The 21233-nt window shown below is 44.1% G+C and overlaps 1 protein-coding gene and 1 long non-coding RNA gene across 2 annotated transcripts in view; both read left to right on the top strand.

Annotated features, from left to right (window-relative positions):
- Nucleotides 1-712: 712 nt before the first annotated feature.
- LOC109897779 (thrombospondin type-1 domain-containing protein 4) lies at nt 713-14216 on the top strand. Its single transcript, XM_020492339.2, has 9 exons — nt 713-1034; nt 2158-2397; nt 5721-5850; nt 6299-6503; nt 6705-6878; nt 7044-7211; nt 7571-7750; nt 8124-8271; nt 11848-14216. Exons 4-9 carry the CDS (start codon nt 6399-6401, stop codon nt 11976-11978), a joined length of 906 nt encoding a protein of 301 aa, XP_020347928.2. The 5' UTR covers nt 713-1034; nt 2158-2397; nt 5721-5850; nt 6299-6398; the 3' UTR covers nt 11979-14216.
- A 1509-nt stretch (nt 14217-15725) lies between these two features.
- LOC109897781 (uncharacterized) overlaps nt 15726-21233 on the top strand; it is a 7215-nt gene continuing 1707 nt past the window's right edge. Inside the window, exons 1-3 of the long non-coding RNA XR_004211978.1 lie at nt 15726-16315; nt 16536-16563; nt 16866-17114. This is a non-coding gene — a long non-coding RNA (uncharacterized LOC109897781). The remainder of the gene's footprint in view (nt 16316-16535; nt 16564-16865; nt 17115-21233) is intronic.

Below are 21233 nucleotides of genomic sequence, written 5' to 3'. Positions count from 1 at the left end.
AGGCCCAGACTAAGATTTAATAACACCAACATCAGGTACAGGCTAAGATTTAATAACACCAACGCCAGGTACAGGCTAAGATTTAATAACACCAACATCAGATGCAGGCTAAGATTTAATAACACCAGGCCCATGCTAAGATTTAATAACACCAACACCAGACCCAGGCTAATATTTAATGACACCAACACCAGACCCAGGCTAATATTTAATAACACCAACACCAGACCCAGGCTAATATTTAATGACACCAACACCAGGTACAGGCTAAGATTTAATAACACCAGGCCCAGGCTAAGATTTAATAACACCAACACCAGGTACAGGCTAAGATTTAATAACACCAACACCAGGTACAGGCTAAGATTTAATAACACCAACACCAGGTACAGGCTAAGATTTAATAACAACAGGTACAAGCTAAGGTTTAATAACACCAGGCCCAGGCTAAGATTTAATAACACCAGGCCCAGGCTAAGATTTAATAACACCAACACCAGGTCCAGGATAAGATTTGATTAAAGAGATGCAGCATACCTAGGTCTCCCTAGCTGTGGGAGAGTTAGAACAACTTCTCCCTTGAAACAGACCAGCTTCATCTCTATGGTTTCACCTGTATTTAGAACGTGATGAATAAAATATTGTTATAAAGATCAGAAAATAGAAGATTAAACGTTGCCATCACAGCCCCATGTAATGCAGAGTGAAGCTGATTACATTTCGACAACCTCTGGAATCTCTACCTCACATTGCACCCCTTTTGAAATCCGTTTCTCTCTCCCTCTCACCTTTTTCTCTCTCCCTATTACTCCTTCTCTCTCTCTCTCTCTCCCTCTCTCTCTCTCTCTCTGTCGTTCTTCAGATCATCTTCCATAGGCAGAATCCAGGGATCGACTATGAATTCTACATCCCAACAGAAAAGAAAGTGGAAGAGAGGGAGAGGCCGCGAGAGAGAGAAAGAGAGAGGCCTAGAGAGAGAGAAGTAGAGAGGGAACGTCCGAGGGATGGAGGGAGGGCACCCCTGAGAGACACTAGTGAGTCTGACATTCCTCTTTTCTCCTCTTCCCCCTGTTATTTTCCCGTGGTGTTCAGAATAAAGCTGTGTGATAGTGACAGGTCAGATCGTCAGGGAATAGGACCAGGAAGTAGATCGTCAGGGAATAGGACCAGGAAGTAGATCGTCAGGGAATAGGACCAGGAAGTCGATCGTTAGGGAATAGGACCAGGAAGTCGATCGTTAGGGAATAGGACCAGGAAGTAGATCGTCAGGGAATAGGACCAGGAAGTAGATCGTCAGGGAATAGGACCAGGAAGTAGCATGGGATGATGTCACGCTCTGTTCTCTGTTACTGTCCTTTATGAATAAAGATGTGTCTAATGTTAAGGAATGATATATCATCTGTCTAGATTTTATTGACAGTAAATATAACTAATCCAAGCCAGACTGGAGACAGTGAGTCTGAGTAGTGTACTTTAGATGTGTGGGTGAGGAGAGGGGTGCTAGGGGTAGGGGTGAGAGAAGGGGGGTGAGTGAAGAAGGGTGAGAGAAGCAGGGGGAGGGAGTTGAAGGCTAGGAGTGAGGGGGAGAAAAGTTTAGCGAGAGGGGTTAGGGAAATGGGAGCAAGAGGTGTGAGAGAAGTGAGAGGGTGTGTCTGAAACAAAAAATGACATCATTTTTACAATATCAGCTTTAACAAGTGATTCACCCACTCTGTTTTATTTGTTCCCTTCCTTCCATTTCTCTCTCTCTCTCTCTCTCTCTCTCTCTCTCTCTGTCTCTCTCTCTCTCTCTCTCTCTCTCTGTCTCTCTCTCTCTCTCTCTCTGTCTCTGTCTCTCTCTCTGTCTCTCTCTCTCTCTCTCTCTCTCTCTCTCTCTCTCTCTCCCTCTCTCTGTCTCTGTCTCTCTCTCTCTCTCTCTGTCTCTCTCTCTCTCTGTCTCTCTCTGTCTCTCTCTCTCTCTCTCTCTCTCTCTCTGTCTCTGTCTCTCTCTGTCTCTGTCTCTCTCTGTCTCTCTCTGTCTCTCTCTCTGTCTCTCTCTCTGTCTCTGTCTCTCTCTGTCTCTGTCTCTCTCTGTCTCTCTCTGTCTCTCTCTCTCTCTCTCTGTCTCTGTCTCTCTGTCTCTCTCTGTCTCTCTCTCTCTCTCTCTGTCTCTCTCAGGTTCTCTCATTGTAACAGTGGAAGACCCTATCCCTCCTCCCCCCATATCCTCTTCGTCCTCTTCCTTCTCCTCCTCTTCTTCCGCAGACAGATGGACAGCTGAGAGCTCACGCCCCCGAGGCTCGATACCCAATCGGAATGCTCGAATCCCACCTCGTACTGACCTGCCCCTCGACACCCAGTCACCCTTCGTATGGAGGAGGGGCGGGCTCACTGAGTGTACTGCTTCCTGTGGCAAAGGTCAGAGTTTAAAAAATACTTGGACTGTGGGTATATGTGTGTGTGTTTGGACATGCATGTGTGTGCCTGTAATCATAGTTGGCTGTGTGTAGAATGTTTCTGCTGATACAGTTCAAATGCTCCCAAATCCTGACCTTTACCATAAGGAGGGAAAACTTCATCATACTACTCAGAGGCTTGCTGTGTTACATCTCCCTCTTGTGGTTATTCAAGGGAAGTGGAACACTGTTGAACTGAAACAGTTAGAATGAGACAGTTTATGGGTGCGTTTGAGTGGTAGACTAAAGCAGCCGACTGTAGCTGAAAGTGGAGAAGTGAGGTCGGGGGAGGTGTTTCTGCTACAGCAGAAAGGGGAACACTGTTGAACTGAAACAGTTAGAATGAGACAGTTTATGGGTGCGTTTGAGTGGTAGACTAAAGCAGCCGACTGTAGCTGAAAGTGGAGAAGTGAGGTCGGGGGAGGTGTTTCTGCTACAGCAGAAAGGGGAACACTGTTGAACTGAAACAGTTAGAATGAGACAGTTTATGGGTGCGTTTGAGTGGTAGACTAAAGCAGCCGACTGTAGCTGAAAGTGGAGAAGTGAGGTCGGGGGAGGTGTTTCTGCTACAGCAGAAAGGGGAACACTGTTGAACTGAAACAGTTAGAATGAGACAGTTTATGGGTGCGTTTGAGTGGTAGACTAAAGCAGCCGACTGTAGCTGAAAGTGGAGAAGTGAGGTCGGGGGAGGTGTTTCTGCTACAGCAGAAAGGGGAACACTGTTGAACTGAAACAGTTAGAATGAGACAGTTTATGGGTGTTTAGAAGAGCTTTTCTTTGTCATGTCGATCCCCATATCACACAATCACAAACTCTAAATATATGTGTGTAAATTGTACTATCAATTGGGGAGAGAGAGACTCAAATATCACATTCATTTGAACATATGGGGCGGCAGGGTAGCCTAGTGGTTAGAGTGTTGGACTAGTAACCGGAAGGTTGCAAGTTCAAACCCCCAAGCTGACAAGGTACAAATCTGTCGTTCTGCCCCTGATAGGCAGTTAACCCACTGTTCCTAGGCCGTCATTGAAAATAAGAATTTGTTCTTAACTGACTTGCCTGGTTAAATAAAGGTAAAATAAAAAATTTATAAATATCCACTGTATACATATGAATCCCTGCAGAGAGGAAGAAGCGATTGAATTTTCTCCACCCAAAATCTGTCCACGTGAGATGAGGTCTTTTTTGTATCGAGGTCTATGAGAAATTGTCGAATTAAGTGAGGGTTAATTAATAGAATAAAAGCTTTGTGAGGTTTAAGCTGTTACAAATGTACTAATATAAGTGGATGCACATTAGTGCCTGTTGTTCACACGCATATCTGCCCTCTCATTGGCTAGAATGGTCCCACCTGATCTCGCCTGCCGTCAAACCATTAAGGACAGTATTTCCATTGTTAGAGTGGTCACTCGGCTATCTTGTCAATATAATAGATCATCTTTGAATGCGGCAAAGTTTCTTCCTGTTTCAGTCACGTCTTTGGTCCCGTTCTCGTGGGTCAAACAAAAGCCCTCTAATCATTGGTTGACGATAGAGCCTCCCACAATGCAGGAGATGACTGAAGGCTGCTGCTGGTGAGGAGCAACTGCAGAAGATTGAAGTCACTGCAGTCAAAACTTCACAACCTTCGATCACATATAGTGATTGTAGAGGTCATGTAGTTGACATGTAGGCATCAAGTCTGACCATTTTTATCCCAGTAAGACAACACACTTTGAAAGGCGGTGACCTCGTCAATGACTTGACAAAAGTGATCAGCTCGAAAGCCATCCTATATCCCAGTACATCAGATATCATCAACTAGATTCATCCTATAACTCTCCTACCAGGCTCCCAGTACAGCAGGTATCATCAACTAGATTCATCCTATAACTTTCCTACCAGGCTCCCAGTACAGCAGGTATCATCAACTAGATTCATCCTATAACTTTCCTACCAGGCTCCCAGTACAGCAGGTATCATCAACTAGATTCATCCTATAACTTTCCTACCAGGCTCCCAGTACAGCAGGTATCATCAACTAGATTCATCCTATAACTTTCCTACCAGGCTCCCAGTACAGCAGGTATCATCAACTAGATTCAGTTGCGGGACGATATTTTCTTGAGCGGATGGTCAGGGGGCCAGAACATAATCGACCTTAAGAAGCCCAACAGATATAATATTTGACTAAAACATCATCATTTCTAACCTTGCTTATATTTGTATACAATCACATATACAGTATCTCTCTATTATGCCTAGGAACAGATTTCAAAAATTGAAATCAATTGGAGCTGTTTTTCTGGTGTTTTTACAGTCTTTTATGTCCAACAATAAAATACAAATGGGGGGTGGACTCATAAAATCAGCCACAGGCCAAATTTGGCCCCCAGTCGAGGAACCCTGCATTACAGGGTACTGATGGTGATGTGTTTCAGGGTCCCAGTACAGGGTACTGATGGTGATGGTGGTGATGAGGATGATGTGTTTCAGGGTCCCAGTACAGGGTACTGATGGTGATGGTGGTGATGAGGATGATGTGTTTCAGGGTCCCAGTACAGGGTACTGATGGTGATGAGGATGATGTGTTTCAGGGTCCCAGTACAGGGTACTGATGGTGATGGTGGTGATGAGGATGATGTGTTTCAGGGTCCCAGTACAGGGTACTGATGGTGATGGTGGTGATGAGGATGATGTGTTTCAGGGTCCCAGTACAGGGTACTGATGGTGATGGTGGTGATGAGGATGATGTGTTTCAGGGTCCCAGTACAGGGTACTGATGGTGATGGTGGTGATGAGGATGATGTGTTTCAGGGTCCCAGTACAGGGTACTGGTGGTAATGGTGGTGGTGGTGATGTGGATGATGTGTTTCAGGGTCCCAGTACAGGGTACTGATGGTGATGGTGGTGGTGGTGATGAGGATGATGTGTTTCAGGGTCCCAGTACAGGGTACTGATGGTGATGAGGATGATGTGTTTCAGGGTCCCAGTACAGGGTACTGATGGTGGTGGTGGTGATGAGGATGATGTGTTTCAGGGTCCCAGTACAGGGTACTGATGGTGATGGTGGTGATGAGGATGATGTGTTTCAGGGTCCCAGTACAGGGTACTGATGGTGGTGGTGATGTGGATGATGTGTTTCAGGGTCCCAGTACAGGGTACTGATGGTGATGGTGGTGATGAGGATGATGTGTTTCAGGGTCCCAGTACAGGGTACTGGTGGTGGTGGTGATGTGGATGATGTGTTTCAGGGTCCCAGTACAGGGTACTGATGGTGATGGTGGTGGTGGTGATGTGTTTCAGGGTCCCAGTACAGGGTGATCCTGTGTATTAACCGCCATACTGACGAGGAAGTCCCAGACAGGAAGTGTGACTCAGCAGCAAGACCCTCCCCTGAGGAGGAGCTCTGCAACACACACCCCTGCCCAGCATTGTGAGTGTGTGGATCTATGAACAGCCATAAGCAATAATCATAGTGTATATTGTACATATGTATTAACTCTCTCCTCATCTCTCTCTCCTCTGTGTGTGTGTTTCTCTGTGTGTTTCTCTCTGTCTGTGTGTGTGTGTGTGTCTGTGTGTGTGTCTCTGTGTGTGTATGTGTGTGTGTGTCTCTGTGTGTGTGTCTCGTGTGTGTGTCTCTGTGTGTGTGTCTGTGTGTGTGTGTGTCTCTGTGTGTCTCTGTGTGTGTATGTGCGTGTGTCTCTGTGTGTGTCTCTGTGTGTCTCTGTGTTTGTCTCTGTGTGTGTGTCTCTGTGTGTGTGTCTCTGTGTGTGTGTCTGTGTGTCTCTGTGTGTGTGTATGTGCGTGTGTCTCTGTGTTTGTCTCTGTGTGTGTGTCTCTGTGTGTCTCTGTGTGTGTTTGTGTGTGTGTATGTGTAGCTTCGAGGCCAGCTCATGGTCAGAGTGCAGTGTGTCTTGTGGTTTGGGAGTACAGCAGAGACAGCTTCAGTGCAGACAGAGCTTTGGGAACCGTTCCACCATGGTTCAACCACAACGCTGCTCCAACCTAACCCCACCTGACCTCACCCAGTCCTGCCAGCTACGACTCTGCTCACACTGGGAGATAGGCACCGACTGGAGCTCTGTGAGTATAGCAAATGTGTGTGTGTGAGTGTGTGTGTGGCAGGTGGGTATGTTAATATTCACACTGGGGAATGGTGTATGTGTGTTTAGTTTGACATTTTATGAGAATGTGTGTTGACGTCTATAGGTTGTGATCCATCCTGTTTTCCAATGTCTTTGTTCTACTCTAGGTTTTCCTAACATTCTCATTTGAACTCAACAGTGCTCAGTGGACTGTGGCATGGGGAAGAGAACTCGTAATGTCCGCTGTTTCAGTGACAATGGCGTCGTGGTGAATGACAAGGAGTGTAACGCCAGGCTCCGCCCACAAGGAAGTGAGGACTGTCACATGGGGCCCTGTGTAACCAACTGGTACTTTACTGGCTGGTCCAACACTGTGAGTACTACACACACACACACAGACACACAGACATACAGACATACAGACATAGGGACACGGACACAGATACGGTACATGCTCATTCTACATCAATACACTAACTTCTCTAATACCCCCATATCTCTCTCTCTCTCTCTCTCTCTCTCTCTCTCTCTCTCTCAGTGTTCAGCCCTGTGTGGTCCAGGTGTTCAGAGGAGAGAGGTGTTGTGTCTGACCCGTGGAGGGAGAGAGGGAGGAGAGTGTTTGGGGGACAAACCGGCGGACATGAAGGCGTGTAACGGGGGTCCGTGTGCTCCCACCTACATGTGGTACAGTAGCCCCTGGGGTCAGGTAAGAGGAGCAGGGGGTGTGGCAGCCATCGATCAATACTGTTACCAATATTATCAGTCACTTCAATTCAATATTTATTTTTTGGATGGATAGATATTTACATATGAAAAGAAATGCATAGTACTGTAATGGCAGATGAATAGGAAGAAAATGTCATGTTTTCCACCTCTCTCCCTCTCTTCCCTCTCGTCTTTTGTCTTCTCCTGCCTCTCTTCCCTCTCACTCCTCGCTTCTTTTCTCGCCCTCCTCCCTCTCTTCCCTCTCACTCCTCTCGTCTTTTCTCGCCCTCCTCCCTCTCTTCCCTTCTCCCTCTCTTCCCTCCTCCCTCTCTTCCCTCCTCCCTCTCTTCCCTCCTCCAGTGTAGTGCTCCATGTGGGAATGGAACTCAGCGAAGGGACATCATCTGTGTGGAGAAGATGGGGACAGATTTCAAAGTGGCACCGATCAGCCAGTGTGCCCAGCTGGAAAAGCCTCCCTCGGTGCAGACGTGTGCGATGGAAGCATGTCAGCCTCAGTGGTTTACTACGGAGTGGAGCGCGGTGAGAGAGAGAGGAGAGGAGAGGAGAGAAAGAGGAGAGGGGGAGGAGAGGAGAGAAGGAGGAGAGAGAAGGAGGAGAGGAGAAAAGGAGGAGAGGAGAGAGGGAGGAGAGGAGAAAAGGAGGAGAGGAGATAGGGAAGAGAGGAGAGAGGGAGGAGAGGAGAGGAGAGAAGGAGGAGAGGAGAGAGGGAGGGAGGAGAGGAGAGAAGGAGGAGAAGAGAAAAGGAGGAGAGGAGAGAGGGAGGGAGGAGAGGAGAGAGGGAGGGAGGGAGAGAGAACATAATTATGACCTTGAATTGCAGTTGGTTGTTGATCACAAGAAAGATGTTGACCATCCTCCTCTCTCTTTCTCCTCTTCTATCTCTCTCCCTCAGTGCTCTCGTTCCTGTGGTAAGGGGCTACAGATCAGAGAAGTACGGTGTCTCACACCTGACAAACAGCACAGCCCAGAATGCTCCCCTACAGACAAACCTGACCAGGAGCAGCTCTGCAATACCATACCCTGCAGTCCACAGGTCGCAGGTGTGTGTGTGTGTGTGTGTGTACTGTATGTTTACAGTGCCTTCAGAAAATACTTTTTCCACATGTGGTGTTACAAAGTGGTATTAAAATGGACATTGTCATTTTTTATCAATAATCTACACAAAGTACTCTGTAATGTCACTGCAAAAAAATACATTTTAATAATTGTATATATAAATAATAAAACACTGATATGTCTTGATTAGATAAGTATTCAACCCCCTGAGTCTATACATGTTGGAATCACCTTTGGCAGTGATTACAGCTGTGAGTCTTTTTGGGTAAGTCTCTAAGAGCTTTGCACAACTGGATTGTACAATATTTGCCCATTTATTCTTAAAACAATTATTCAAGCTCTATCAAGTTGGTCTTGCCATAGATTTTCAAGCCGATTTAAGTCAAAACTGTAACTAGGCCACTCAGGAACATTCAGTATTGTCTTGGTAAGCAACTCCAGTGTATACTCTGTCAATCACCATATTCTTATCGGCAGACTCAGGAGCCTCGGTTTTTCGGATGACTGCCTTGCCTGGTTCACCAATTACTTTGCAGACAGAGTTCAGTGCGTCAAATCGGAGGGCATGCTGTCTGGTCCTCTGGCAGTCTCTATGGGGGTGCCACAGGGTTCAATTCTCGGGCCGACTCTTTTCTCTGTGTATATCAATGATGTTGCTCTTGCTGCGGGCGATTCCCTGATCCACCTCTACGCAGACGACACCATTCTATATACTTTCGGCCCGTCTTTGGACACTGTGCTATCTAACCTCCAAACAAGCTTCAATGCCATACAACACTCCTTCCGTGGCCTCCAACTGCTCTTAAACGCTAGTAAAACCAAATGCATGCTTTTCAACCGGTCGCTGCCTGCACCCGCATGCCCGACTAGCATCACCACCCTGGATGGTTCCGACCTAGAATATGTGGACGTCTATAAGTACCTAGGTGTCTGGCTAGACTGCAAACTCTCCTTCCAGACTCATATCAAACATCTCCAATCGAAAATCAAATCAAGAGTCGGCTTTCTATTCCGCAACAAAGCCTCCTTCACTCACGCCGCCAAGCTTACCCTAGTAAAACTGACTATCCTACCGATCCTCGACTTCGGCGATGTCATCTACAAAATGGCTTCCAACACTCTACTCAGCAAACTGGATGCAGTTTATCACAGTGCCATCCGTTTTGTCACTAAAGCACCTTATACCACCCACCACTGCGACTTGTATGCTCTAGTCGGCTGGCCCTCGCTACATATTCGTCGCCAGACCCACTGGCTCCAGGTCATCTACAAGTCCATGCTAGGTAAAGCTCCGCCTTATCTCAGCTCACTGGTCACGATGGCAACACCCATCCGTAGCACGCGCTCCAGCAGGTGTATCTCACTGATCATCCCTAAAGCCAACACCTCATTTGGCCGCCTTTCGTTCCAGTACTCTGCTGCCTGTGACTGGAACGAATTGCAAAAATCGCTGAAGTTGGAGACTTTTATCTCCCTCACCAACTTCAAACATCAGCTATCTGAGCAGCTAACCGATCGCTGCAGCTGTACATAGTCTATTGGTAAATAGCCCACCCTTTTTCACCTACCTCATCCCCATACTGTTTTTATTTATTTACTTTTCTGCTCTTTTGCACACCAATATCTCTACCTGTACATGACCATCTGATCATTCATCACTCCAGTGTTAATCTGCAAAATTGTAATTATTTGCCTACCTCCTCATGCCTTTTGCACACATTGTATATAGACTCCCCCATTGGTTTCTACTGTGTTATTGACTTGTTAATTGTTTACTCCATGTGTAACTCTTTGTTGTCTGCTCACACTGCTATGCTTTATCTTGGCCAGGTCGCAGTTGCAAATGAGAACTTGTTCTCAACTAGCCTACCTGGTTAAATAAAGGTGAAATAAAATAAAAAATAAAATAAAATATTTGGCCTTGAAAGGTATATATTTCTCCTGAATTAATCTCCTAGTGTCTGGTGGAAAAGCAGACTGAACCAGGTTTTTCTTTAAGATTTTGCCTGTGCTTGGCTCTATTTCGTTTATTTTTATCCTAAAAAAACTCCCGAGGCCTTGCCGATGACAAGCATACCCATAACATGATGCAGCCACCAACATGATTGAATATATGGAGAGTGGTACTCAATTATGTGTTGTGTTGAATTTGCCCAAAACATTTCTTCGCCACATTTTTTGCAGTATTACTTTAGTGCCTTATTGTAAACAGAATGTATATTTTTTGCAGTATTACTTTAGTGCCTTATTGTAAACAGAATGTATATTTTTTGCAGTATTACTTTAGTGCCTTATTGTAAACAGAATGTATATTTTTTGCAGTATTACTTTAGTGCCTTATTGTAAACAGAATGTATATTTTTTGCAGTATTACTTTAGTGCCTTATTGTAAACAGAATGTATATTTTTTCTTTCTGTACAGGCTTCCTTCTTTTCACATTTATGTTAGTATTCTGGAGTAATTACAATGTTGTTGCTCCATCCTCAGTTTTCTCCTATCATAGCCATTAAACTGTTTTAACATCACAATTGGCATCATGGTGAAATCCCTGAGTGATTCCCTTCCTCTCCAGCAACTGAGTTAGGAAGGACGCCTGTATCTTTGTAGTGACTGGGTGTATTGATACACCATCCAAAGTGTAATTAATAACTTCATCATGCTCAAAGGGATATTCAAGTCTGCTTGATTTTTTTTACCCATCTACCAATCGGTGCCCTTCTTTGCGAAGCATTGGAAAACCTCCCTGGCTTTAGTGGTTGAATCTGTGCTTTAAATTCACTGCTTGACTGAGGGGCCTTACAGATAAATGTATGTGTGGGGTACAGAGATGAGGTAGTCATTTAAAAATCATGTTAAACACTATTATTGTACACAGAGTGAGTCCATGCAACTTATTATGGAACATGTTAAGCAGGTTTAACTCCTGAACTTATTTAAGCCATAACAAAGGTTGAATACTTATTGACTCAAGACATTTCAGATTTTCATTTTTTATTGATTTGTAAACATTTGTAAAAACATAATTCCACTTTGACATTATTGGGTATTGTGTGTAGATTGGTGACACAAAATCTCAATTTAATCCATTTTCATTTCAGGCTGTAACAACAAAATGTGGAAAAAGTCAAGGGGTGTGAATACTATATGAAGGCACTGTACAGTATGTGTGAGTGTGTGATGCTTGTGAGATTTAAAATCTAACCCTTTCTTTCTCCCTCCCCTCTTCCCTTTCCCCTCTCCTCCTCTTCCCTCTCCTCCTCTCCTCCTCTTCCCTCTCCTCCTCTTCCCTCTCCTCTCCTCCTCTCCTCCTCTCCTCCTCTTCCCTCTCCTCTCCTCTCCTCTTCCCTCTCCTCTGCTCTACTCCCCTCTCTCCTCTCCTCTCCTCTCCTCTCCTCTCCTCTCCTCTCCTCTCCTCTCCTCTCCTCTCCTCTCCTCTCCTCTCCTCTCCTCTCCTCTCCTCTCCTCTCCTCTCCTCTCCTCTCCTCTCCTCTCCTCTCCTCTCCTCTCCTCTCCTCTCCTCTCCTCTGCTCTGCTCTGCTCTGCTCTGCTCTCTCTGTAGATGAGAACTGCAGGGACCTGCGTCATAACTGTGTGATGGTGGTTCAGGCCAGACTGTGTGTCTACTCCTACTACAAGACTGCCTGCTGCGCCTCATGTACCCAGAGTGCTCAGCGGGCCAAGAGGCACTGACCAGCCAATAACAGGCTTCCAGCCGAGATCAGCCAGGGGTCAGGGTTTAAGGGGTTAGAAGTCAAAGCGCAGGTTACCATAGAAATGGAGTGGGTAGAGTGGATATATTACCACATAAAGTGGGGATTGAATTGTGTTCTGGGCCAGATGTACAGCCGTTATAGAAGGGATGTTTTGGAATGTGAGTTAATTTGTTACTTACTACATTTCTAACATTTGATGGGTTATCTGCATATGCAAAGAATGTGCCAATGACATTGTACAGAGCTCCATAATATGGAACATATCTGATTTCTGTGTCCACTCGTTCTGTTTCTATGGCTGAGAGATGCTGTGGATGATGTATGTACACCCAGGACCTGGGTCCAGAGCTCTGTCCCAGTAGCCAAACTTGCATACCACTTAGTGTGAGGTGAAGTATTGTCCATGCTAGTATGGATATATGGGACCCAGAAGGTATAACCCAATAGCAGTGTAAAACCTGCTGGAAGTTTCTATGATATATGTTTTCTATGTTTGTGTTCTATATGCCAAAAAACTATTTGAAATGTCTCCTCAGTGTTTATACAGCATCATCAACATTTGGTGAAAACATACCAAAATGTAAGATGGTGGCCTAGTACAAGTGACCTGTTTTTAAAGGACAATAGTGGAGAGATGTCCATAACCTGAGAACGCCCCCAATCTGAAAACAAGCAGGGGTAGAATGAAACGACTGTATGGTCTATTGGTGACTGTCCAGGTATCCAACCTGTGCCCTCACGACTGTTAGCCCACTGAGCTAAAGCCAAGGCATTACCCCTGAGAGCTAATACCAGTGTTCAGGCCTCAGCCAAGGTTACACCCAACCACCTCTGCTATATACAGAAAATATACCACTACCTGAGACATTTGTATCATCTGACCCATCAATATGTTCAAGAATGGTAGGTATTGAAATAACATTGTATTCATTTATGCATTCATTTTCAGAAATGCATTTGCCACAATATGCTGAAGAGCAAGCTGTGTCTGAAAGGTTCAATTCAGCTGTTTTTATCTCAATATCAAATCCTTTCTGGGTAACAATTAAGTACCTTACTGTGACTGTTTTCAATTCAAATGGTCAAAAAGAAACTAAATAACTTCTTAGCAAAGAGCAATTTCTCAAGCAAGAATTTTGCTAGGAAACCGAAAACTACTGTAGCTGTTATTGGCAGAGAGGTTTGAAACTATTTCTCTTTTTGGTCGCTTAACTAACTGGTGATGTCACCATGCAGACCAAAACTTCATCCAACCAAAACAGGGAGAAATTTCAGGCAGTCTTTTCAAACAGCCCTTATACTAAAATGGCATTATCATCATTTTCACAATTTCACAATATTATTCCAAACTCATAGTTTGGAAGGATATATAAAACACAGAAAAATCACGTTTTTGAGTGCACTGGGCCTTTAACTCCCAAAGGAGCAAGTAACATCTCCCTGACTAATTTGTGTTTTTACTGAAAATGTTTAAAAGGGTTCTGTCTTGGACTTAAACAAAGCTCTTTTTCACAGATATTGCCCCTATGCCTTGACATAGTTGTAACATGTTACTGTATGTTACGTCTACAGCATACAGACACACACACACACACACACTCCACAGGTGAACGATGTGTATATTTGTCAGTCAATATTACATTTGTATGTCTATATTTCTGTGTGAACATATACTTAATATACATATACATAAATATCTCCTATATTGTGGTATGATTTGAATTGTAGGCATACTGTACATGTTAACTGTATGCATATATTCATATAAAGTATTCATATTTTTCACTCATCATATTAAGAAGAACAAATTATATTTTGCTACCCTTAGATGGTGTGTGTTGTGTGTGTGTTTGTCTTCCTGTCTCTGTGAAGTTGCCTATTTGTGTTTATTTGTGTGAGTATGCAGCCGTGGGTGTATTCTTGTATGAGTCTATCTGTGAATATAATTTTCATGTTTTAAATAGTTTTTAGTAGAAACAAAAAAAATCTATTAAAAAGGATAGTAATTTATCTATTATAAAAAAATACATGTAATTTATTTTTTTTCTTAAGAGGAGCTGTAGAAAATTCCCTTTGTTGCTACCGTGTCAGAGTTTATGATCAGGAGTTATTGCGTAGAAGTATATGGATTTTGTATTATTTTGAAAAAGGCAAACGAGTGTGTGGAAATGCTATCACAAACTTAATTTGAAATAAAAACTGAAACCAGAAAATAGTTCGCCTTTTTCTATTTTGTGCACTTTTCTTTCCCCCAATTAGCAGGCCTAGATGTCCACTGAGACCTACAGTACATTGTAATAAAGTAGACCTTCATATCCTCAACAGTGGCCAGGTGGCCGTATTGTGTGCTTGTAAAGCTGTAGCCAACTTGTCTTCCCTTGTTCAGAATAGACTAGGTTGTGTTGTGATAATAACTCAAGTAAGCTTAATATGACTTCATGGATCTAACGTTTCCTCTATGAACAAACGACTCCATTCTGGGTATAAATGCTAACCTGACCATAAATCAGGATCTATAGGGGGCAATTTCGCCCTATTCTAGCCCTAGGCCTACTCCAGACGACAGAGAAACCGATAAGCCCCAGTTCTGACACCACCATGAAAGAGGCCCGAGCATCAGTTCCTCATGCATGTTCGTGCCGTTGCCTACAGCTACGCTCAGTGGGTGATACGGTGTAGATCCCCGTGGTAGCCCGCGCGTGCCGTCCAGCTGCTTGTGCCTGGTATAGACCCCGCGTGTGTGAACGGACGATATATAACGGTGGGGGGCAGTAGGCGGTGAGAGGGGGGCATGAGGTGGTGGGAGGCAGATGGTGACCTTTCAGAGTAAATTACCCTGAACTCTCTGACTCCTCTCCTCAAGCGCGAGGGGGGTGGCAGAAGAAGAAAACAAACACACACCGGAAAGAGACCAAAGAGAACCCCACCAGCAATAAAGATGAGTTTAAAAGCTTCATAGTTTGATGAAGGTTGTAAATATCTTGGTTCAGGACCATGGACAGATGAGGTCTGCTGTGCCTGTCTGTATCAGAGGGGTGAGGATCCCTCCCTCACTAGGCTGAAAAGACGGTGTATTATTGTATTTTAACCCGTACTGTTAGATCAGTGTAGTCTGTAGTATAGGCCTATCATCTTCTCTATTTTCGCTCTCTCCCCTTTCTCTCGCACATTAGGCTAGCCTATTTGTGAACATCGTGGATATGATTACGAATTTAGCGTTTGTTCAACACGCAGAAGAGAACTGGTTAAGGCAACCTCAAGGCTGGCGTGTGTGTGTTGTGTGCGCAGCTGGAGTCGTGACGCCGCTCGCGCGCGCTGGTAGTATGGCAGGCTTCAGCACCACGGCCAGAGCTCGCGGCCAGAACAATAGGTAGCACGGCGTTCCAGAACTACAGGCACCGTCCACGAGCACTCACACACTGGACACTAAACGCAGACATAGTCGAAGAGCTTGTTTGAAAACGCTTATAGAAATGGTCGACTAATCCTGGTTTTGATAACTGAAATAGCTGTCCATATATATTCCACAGTGTTCCCTATATGCTACTTTCAGGGCTAAAAGGTGTAGGCTACGTCTACGAAAGATAAGATGGGTTTTCTTTTTAAGGTTGGAGTAGAGTTTTTGACGGTCCCTGCCTTTTACGTCACAGCCTGTCAACCGCTCGAGGGAGAGGGGGAGGCAGGGCAGGATAGAGAGAGAGGGAGACACCGGCAGACGACGTCAAAAGCTACGGTAGCCTATACACCGAGGGAAAAGAGGGGTAGCGCGGGAGGGAAACGTTAGATATTAATAAGTATATTTTAATATATGTGTTAACCCTTAAATGTCTATATAAATGGACTGCTGGATTTATCAATAGCTGTCTGCTGCAGAAATAGTTTTTAAGAATATAGCCTTGTAGCCTAATTATTGCAGAAATTTGACTATTCTAACAGACAGGGCAGTACTCAGAGAGTGACTGACTGGCTTTACCGGATTTGCCAAGAGTCGTGACGAGAGGATATAGCAAATAACGGATCGCCAAGGCACCGGGTTGGGGATATGTGATCTGATGATCGCTTGCAAAGACGTGAGACCTTAACGGGAGCAGCAACTCCACTGATCTGTTACGGATTCGAAACCGGGAGAGGGAGCGATTGGCACAAAGAGCGGAGAACGAATCGCATTGAGCCTACTATTCCCGGAGGGAGGATAACAGGAGACGCGCACTGAAGACAACAACGCCACGGTAAAACGTGGAAAAATAAACAAAATCATCTCAAATTACTCTCGGGATTATTTTACAACGTGGAGTGAAGGATCTCTTGAAATCGGTAGGATTTTTAAAACCAAGGCTCCATATTGTGTTTTTGTGCGCATGTGTTTTGTGTGTGTTTTGTGTGTATGTTGAGCCGGGGCGGACAAAGAGATGAGCCCCCATACGTTGACATCCAATGAGTGTATGTAACCTACAGCTGGCCAAACAAAGAAACCGCTCACAGCCGCTCTACAGCGCTCATCTACCGTCTAAACCATATATTTTCCTTTCCCCAGGGGCTCCGAACACTCTCACGTCCTAAAGGTAATATATCACTTTTATTGATATTTAATTTTAATTTCTGTTTTATTGCAATTTAAATGTCTTAATTATTTTTTGATTGGCTGATCATAATTTGCATAATTGTTTTTATGAGAGGCGCAAGTGCCATTGTTTGTGTCAATAGGCTAATATTGTAAAGATATGAGAATTCATCCAAAATATTGATTTGGTTTTATTAAATTAATCAATGATTAGCCTATATTGTGAAATAAATAAAATTACACATTTACATATCTTGTTTTTATGTCCATCTCCTTTTCCTTCTCTCCTCCAACACCCTCCAGCTCTGGTCGCTCCTCTCCAGAGGACCACGACTCTGCTCGCACTCACCCCGCTCTTCTCACCTCGAACCCAGCAGAGCGCCTGTCGTTCTCCCCGCTGTGTTCCGATGAAGGAAGCCGACGCGATCAAGCTGTTCGTGGGCCAGATTCCTCGGAATCTAGAAGAGAAGGACCTCAAACCGATCTTTGAACAGTTCGGGAAGATCTACGAGCTGACGGTGATAAAGGACAAATACACCGGCATGCACAAAGGTAGGCCAATAATGGGAACCCAGCCACCTGTAGAAATCATTCTGGACACAAATAGGCGTTTGGGCTAGACTACTCACTGGCAGACACACACACACACACACACACACACACACACACACACACACACACACACACACACACACACACACACACACACACACACACACACACACACACACACACACACACACACACACACACACACACACACACACACACACACACACACACACACACACAGCTACAGGAGATTAAGACACACACTTTAAAATATTTTAAACACCCACTTAAAGATCAAGTGTGTGTACTGGTGTAGGTTGATAGTAATGCTGGTTTAGGTTAATAGTAATGCTGGTGTAGGTTGATAGTAATGCTGGTGTATGTTGATAGTAATGCTGGTGTAGGTTGATAGTAATGCTGGTGTAGGTTGATAGTAATGCTGGTGTAGGTTGATAGTAATGCTGGTGTAGGTTGATAGTAATGCTGGTTTAGGTTGATAGTAATGCTGGTGTAGGTTGATAGTAATGCTGGTGTAGGTTGATAGTAATGCTGGTGTAGGTTGATAGTAATGCTGGTCTAGGTTGATAGTAATTCTGGTCTAGGTTGATAGTAATGCTGGTCTAGGTTGATAGTAATGCTGGTGTAGGTTGATAGTAATGCTGGTTTAGGTTGATAGTAATGCTGGTCTAGGTTGATAGTAATGCTGGTGTAGGTTGATAGTAATGCTGGTGTAGGTTGATAGTAATGTTGGTGTAGGTTGATAGTAATGCTGGTGTAGGTTGATAGTAATGCTGGTGTAGGTTGATAGTAATGCTGGTGTAGGTTGATAGTAATGCTGGTTTAGGTTGATAGTAATGCTGGTCTAGGTTGATAGTAATGCTGGTGTAGGTTGATAGTAATGTTGGTGTAGGTTGATAGTAATGCTGGTCTAGGTTGATAGTAATGCTGGTTTAGGTTGATAGTAATGCTGGTGTAGGTTGATAGTAATGTTGGTGTAGGTTGATAGTAATGTTGGTGTAGGTTGATAGTAATGCTGGTGTAGGTTGATAGTAATGCTGTGGTAGGTTGATTGTAATGCTGGTGTAGGTTGATAGTCATGCTGGTCTAGGTTGATAGTCATGCTGGTCTAGGTTGATAGTCATGCTGGTCTAGGTTGATAGTAATGCTGGTCTAGGTTGATAGTAATGCTGGTCTAGGTTGATAGTAATGCTGGTTTAGGTTGATAGTAATGCTGGTGTAGGTTGATAGTAATGCTGGTCTAGGTTGATAGTAATGCTGATGTAGTAGCACTATCATTGATGTAAACACTTCCACAGTAGAGTAGGCTGTCTGTTTAGCATGTGTCTGATGATGGGTCACCATGGAAACACTGTCACTTATCACCCTCTCCTGATCACATACAGTACCAGTCAAATGTTTGGACACATCTACTCATTCAAGGGTTTTTCTCTATTTTACTATTTTCTACATTTTAGAATAACAGTGAAGACATTTAAAACTATGAAATAACACAAATGGAATAATGTATTTACCAAAAAAGTGTTAAACAAATCTAAATATATTCTATATTTGAGTTTCTTCAAAGTAGTCACCCTTTGCCTTGATGACCACTTTGCACACTTTTGGCATTCTCTCAACCAGCTTCATGAGGTAGTGACCTGGAATGCATTTGAATTAACCGTTGTGCCTTGTTAAAAGTTCATTTGTGGAATTTAATTCCTTCTTAATGTGTTTGAGCCAATCAGTTGTGTTGTGACAAGGTAGGGGTGGTATTCAGAAGATAGCCCTATTTAGTTCAAGACCAAGTCCATATTATGACAAGAAAAGCTCAAATAAGCAAAGAGAAACAACATTCTATCATTACTTTAAGACATGAAGGTCAGTCAACCTGGAACATTTCAAGAACTTTGAACGTTTTTTCAAGTGCAGAAGCAAAAATCATCAAGCGCTATGATGAAACTGTCTCTCATGAGGACCGCCACAGGAAAGGAATACCCAGAGTTACCTCTGCTGCAGAGAATAAGTTCATTAGAGTTACCAGCATCAGAAATTGCAGCCCAAATAAATGCTTCACAGAGTTCAAGCAACAGACACATCTCAACATCAACTGTGCAGAAGAGACTGCGTAAATCAGGCCTTCATGGTCGAATTGCTGCAAAGAAATCACTACTAAAGGACACCAATAAGAAGAAGAGACTTGCTTGGGCCAAGAAACATGAGCAATGGACATTATACAGGTGGAAATCTGTCCTTTGGTCTTGAGTCCAAATTTGAGATTTTTGGTTCCAACCGCCTTGTCTTTGTGAGACAAAGTGTAGGTGAACGGATGATCTCTGTATGTGTAGTTCCCACCATGAAGCATGGAGGAGGAGGTGTGATGGTGTGGGGGTGCTTTGCTGGTGACACTGTCTGTGATTTATTTTGAATTCAAAGCACACTTAACCAGCAAGACTACCACAGCATTCTGCAGCGATACACCATCCCATCTGGTTTGTGCTTAGTGGGACTATCATTTGTTTTTCAACAGGACAATGACCGAACACACCTCTAGGCTGTGTAAGGGTTATTTGACCAAGAAGGAGAGTGAGAGAGTGCTGCATCAGATGACCTCACAATCATCCGACCTCAACCCAATTGAGATGGTTTGGGATGAGTTGGACCGCAGAGTGAAGGAAAAGCAGCAAGTGCTCAGCATATGTGGGAACTCCTTCAAGGCTGTTGGAAAAGCATTCCAGGTGAAGCTGGTTGAGAGAATGCCAAGAGTGTGCAAAGCTGTCATCAAGGCAAAGGGTGGCTACTAAAATATTAAATATATTTTGATTTGTTTAACACTTTTTTGGTTACTACATGATTCCATATGTGTTATTTCATAGTTTTGATGTCTTCACTATTATTCTACAATGTAGAAAATAGTAAAAATAAAAGCCCTTGAATGAGGAGGTGTGTCCATACTTTTGACTGGTGCTGTATATCAAACAGTGTCTTCTGGGAGAGGATGGGGGAAGGGGAGAGTATATTCTTTCTCTCTTTCAGTCTTTCTGTCTGTTTCGCTCTCTCTCGCTCACACTCTCTAATCCTCTAGTGTCTGTGCACGTGCGTACACACGTGCGCGCGTGTGTACTCAGTCGTGAACTTGGTTGGTTTTTGGATCACTGTCGTCCTGATTTCTCTGTTTATCTCTCCGTCCCAGCCCTCCCTCACCTTAAATGGGAAAACATGGAATGCGGTCCGATCTGTAGGTTAAACATTGGGATTTTCTGGGAAAAGCCAACAGCTCATACATTATTAGAGAGATGGGTATAAAGACATCCTCTATGACTGGAGAGCAACCTATCATATCCTTATAAATACTCCCTAACCTCTCTCTCTCTCTCTCTCTCTCTCTCTCTCTCTCTCTCTCTCTCTCTCTCTCTCTCTCTCTCTCTCTCTCTCTCTCTCTCTCTCTCTCTCTCTCTCTCTCTCTCTCTCTCTCTCTCTCTCCCCTCTCCCCCTGTTAGCAGGTGTCCTGACCCTTAGCCTTTAAGCCATGACCCCAAGTCACTCTAGTTCAGATGATGGGTGTTATCTTAATGTCTGTCTAACCCTGGCATACCTCTAGTCTAGTATACAGTCACACACACACACACACACACACACACACACACACACACACACACACACACACACACACACACACACACACACACACACACACACACACACACACACACACACACACACACACACACACACACACACACACACACACACACACACACACACACACACACACACACACTAGGTAGACCCGTCTCTCTAGTCAGTATGTCTCTGTGTGTCATTATGTGTGTTTCTCTGTGTGTCTGTGTGTGTCATTATGTGTGTGTCTCTGTGTGTTTCTCTTTGTGTCTGTGTGTGTGTCATTATGTGTGTTTCTCTGTGTGTCTGTGTGTCATTATCTGCGTGTCTCTGTGTGTCATTATGTATGTTTATCTGTGTGTGTCATTATGTGTGTGTCTCTGTGTGTGTATGTTTCTGTGTGTGTCATTATGTGTGTGTCTCTGTGTCTCTGTGTGTGTCATTACGTGTGTTTCTGTGTGTGTGTGTATGTTTCTGTGTGTGTCATTATGTGTGTGTCTG

The sequence above is a fragment of the Oncorhynchus kisutch genome, linkage group LG2 (genome assembly GCF_002021735.2).
Source record: "Oncorhynchus kisutch isolate 150728-3 linkage group LG2, Okis_V2, whole genome shotgun sequence".
Classification (NCBI taxonomy): Eukaryota; Metazoa; Chordata; class Actinopteri; order Salmoniformes; family Salmonidae; genus Oncorhynchus; species Oncorhynchus kisutch.
Note: the sequence above shows the minus strand (reverse complement) of the source record. Positions and strands in the feature narration are given on the sequence as shown.

Bases quoted from the DNA above. Each gene is read 5' to 3' on its own strand.
- LOC109897779 (XM_020492339.2), top strand. From the start codon at position 6,399: ATGGTTCAACCACAACGCTGCTCCAACCTAACCCCACCTGACCTCACC. The intron at 6,504-6,704 runs GTGAGTATAGCA...TGAACTCAACAG, and splicing joins TAGGCACCGACTGGAGCTCT to TGCTCAGTGGACTGTGGCAT. The intron at 7,751-8,123 runs GTGAGAGAGAGA...TCTCTCCCTCAG, and splicing joins TTACTACGGAGTGGAGCGCG to TGCTCTCGTTCCTGTGGTAA.